At 38.6% G+C, this 2,907-nt stretch overlaps 1 protein-coding gene across 1 annotated transcript; it reads right to left on the bottom strand.

Moving 5' to 3' along the window:
* Window positions 1-970: 970 nt before the first annotated feature.
* b3galt1b (UDP-Gal:betaGlcNAc beta 1,3-galactosyltransferase, polypeptide 1b) lies at window positions 971-1,966 on the bottom strand. Its single transcript, XM_037686424.1, has one exon. The coding sequence runs from the start codon at window positions 1,955-1,957 to the stop codon at window positions 971-973; it is 987 nt and encodes a 328-aa protein (XP_037542352.1). The 5' UTR covers window positions 1,958-1,966.
* Between the last annotated feature and the right edge of the window lie 941 nt (window positions 1,967-2,907).

Genomic DNA, 2,907 nt, shown 5'->3' with positions numbered 1-2,907 from the left:
TATTGATAACACAATAAAATGGTTAAAAAGTAATTAATACTCTGAGTAGTTTTTTTAGAAGAATACCTTTTACTTTTACTTAAGTATTTTTACAACACCAGTACTTTTACTTGTAACTGAGTACAATTTAAGCAGTGTGACAGTACTTGTACTTGAGTACAAATTTTCTGTACTCTTTCCACCTCTGCATATCATTTTCCCCCTGAATAAGATACATTTGTTTTCATAATTACTCAAGTTTACTGACTGTAGTTGTTGTTTCGAGTTTAGAGCAGTTGATCCACAGCAGAACACACTGAACAACATCTGTGCACACATGGCACACATGAGCACACACTTAGCTCAGTGGAAAAAACAACTATAAATAACTCATTTGACAGGACTACAGTGTAAAAACACTAATCATAGTGTTTGCTCCAGGGGCTAGGAAGGTTTTTGTGTTAGTTTAAGATGGCAGGCGTTATTTAATAAATGGACCCTTTGAGTCCTATTAGCTTGAAATACTCTCCATGAGAGTTTCTCCGATGCTCTAAATTGATGCCCCTCAAACTGCTGACAACTAAAGGTAAATAATTGACTACTTAGAAGTACAGTACTCCATACAATCCCATTTCAGTAAAGCCAAAATATCTCTTTCACTACAGATTCTAAATGATTCACTGTCTATATTGGTCAGGCCACAATCAGGCTTACATTTGATCATCTTAATTCTTACAAAAATGCATGCTTTTCAAACTTGGACTGAAAATAACTTCAAGTCACAACTCAGCACTTAAGTATGAGTGATAATATGCACCTTGTAAGCCTCCACGTGGTTTAATAAAAATACACAAACATGTAGTAAAACAGATCTACAAAAGCAATCGTAGTTTACACATTATTCACTGTGGCAATATTTAAAAAGAAGAAGATGGCAAAGTAAAGGCAGTTTTAAAAATACATCAAAGATGTTCAGCGATCCACACATACCCTAACATCGGAGGTGCTTCTTGCTGGACATGTCATTCCAAATGCGATGCATCTCTTCTGGGGAAATCTGGTGGACGGTGATAACCCGCCTGTATCTGCAAAGACTGTAAGCCATTTTCCAATGATTAAAACCACTGTTCTGATAAGGGTGTATGCCCAGCTTACGCAAACACAGTCCCACGTACACATCCTCCAAATGTAACAGTCTTGTGTGTAATGAAGTCTTGTAGATTAGCTCAGCTACGTCTGCTGAGAACACGTAGCCAGTGCCCGAGCAGAAAGGCGGGTATTTGCTTTCAGGATACACGTCTCTGGGCATGTACCACTTGCTGCGCATATCTCTGATGGGACCACCATTTATCACATAGCCAGTAAAATATCTCCTCCTTGGCTTGGTGGTGGGCTTTAGAAGCTTGTAGATAAGATTGTCCATGTTGACGTAAATGTCACTGTCCGTCTTCATGACGTATTGCGCCTTAGGGCAAAATGTTGCCACCCACCGCAGGCCCATCATGGTCTTTAAGGTAAGATTGTGGTACGAATCAATAAAATTCTCCACTACAATATCGTGAAAGATCTGACTCTCCTGCTCCACCATCTGGTTCAACACTGCGTCTGTGTTCCAGCCCAGGAGAAAAATGGTGAGAATGCGAATGTCGCTGAAGGTGTTCTCATCTCCCCAGGTCTCCCGGATGGCCTGGCGCGCGTCGAACTCCTTGTGCGTGGTGCTGATGAGGATTACCAAGAAAGGTGTGGTACTTTCGCACTTCTTGGGCTCGTTGATGACAAATTCAAAGGCGTGCGGGTTGAGTGAGCGGGTGCGAATGTTGGTGAAAGTGATGTTTTTGGGAGGTTTCACAATCCTCCGCCTAGGTACAGCCATGTGGCCGACGTACGTGGACGTTGGGCGAGAAATACTCAAGTACCACAGAGCGCTCGCCCAGCAGACCACCGTCAGCAAGTATAAACATGATACTTTTGAAGGCATTATGCTGCTCTTAGGTGAATTTTGATGAGCTGGATCTTATAAGGTTTTCTTTCCATTAGGGATGTTCCACTCTGTGAGGCAGCATTAAGCTGCTCCAGCATACGGTTTGACATTAATTGTCAATAATGTATTACTTTAGAGAGAGGAATGCTGTTTGCAATTTAATGCAAAGCACTTTAAAACTGCATGAACGTCCAGATTCTTGGTGATCTTCTTGCATCTCTGTTCACATCTGAAAAAAAAAAGGGAGACAGAAAAACAGCACTTCAGTATATATTTAAAAATCCACGGCTTCAAAAAATTTAAATTTTTGCATGAATATTTAATCATTTTTAATTTAAATCCATAAAACTCAGCAGATGATATTTAAATATGTATTAAAGTGCAGGCTTTTGGCAACAACTCAAATAAATGGGAAAATGATGTTCAAATGTCACCTACAATTTACATAATAAATGTTTCCAAGCACTTCTAATTATCCCCACAAATCAATGCAAAGTAAATTTGTGCATTTGAAATGAATCTGGTAGGAGGATGAATAGAAACAAGGCAATGCATTGATGAGTATGTAGAAAAAGAGACCTCTATCAAACACAAGTTTTAATTAAAAGCTGAAATATCCCTATAAATCTATACACAGTTTCTATTTATTTTTCATTTTACTCCTCGTTAAATTTTCTCTTTAAAATATTCAAAAAGTGGACAAAGAATTTATAAATCTTGTTCCCACAGAAGAATTTTGTGACTGCTTGACTGCGTTACAGATCATCTGTCGTAACTTAAGACAACATTTTCATCACTCGACACATGAATCTTGTTTACAAGAGTAAATTAACTTTTAATACGGTTCAGCCACATATACTTTTAAAACGCCTATGTGATCTTTATGTCAGCAACCATCTTGTGTTGTGGATTAGCAAATTTTTAAGAGAAAGACCCCAATGAGTCTG

The sequence above is a fragment of the Nematolebias whitei genome, chromosome 13 (assembly GCF_014905685.2).
Source record: "Nematolebias whitei isolate Nwh7 chromosome 13, NemWhi1, whole genome shotgun sequence".
Lineage (NCBI taxonomy): Eukaryota > Metazoa > Chordata > Actinopteri > Cyprinodontiformes > Rivulidae > Nematolebias > Nematolebias whitei.
This window is presented reverse-complemented; position numbering and strand designations above follow the sequence as displayed.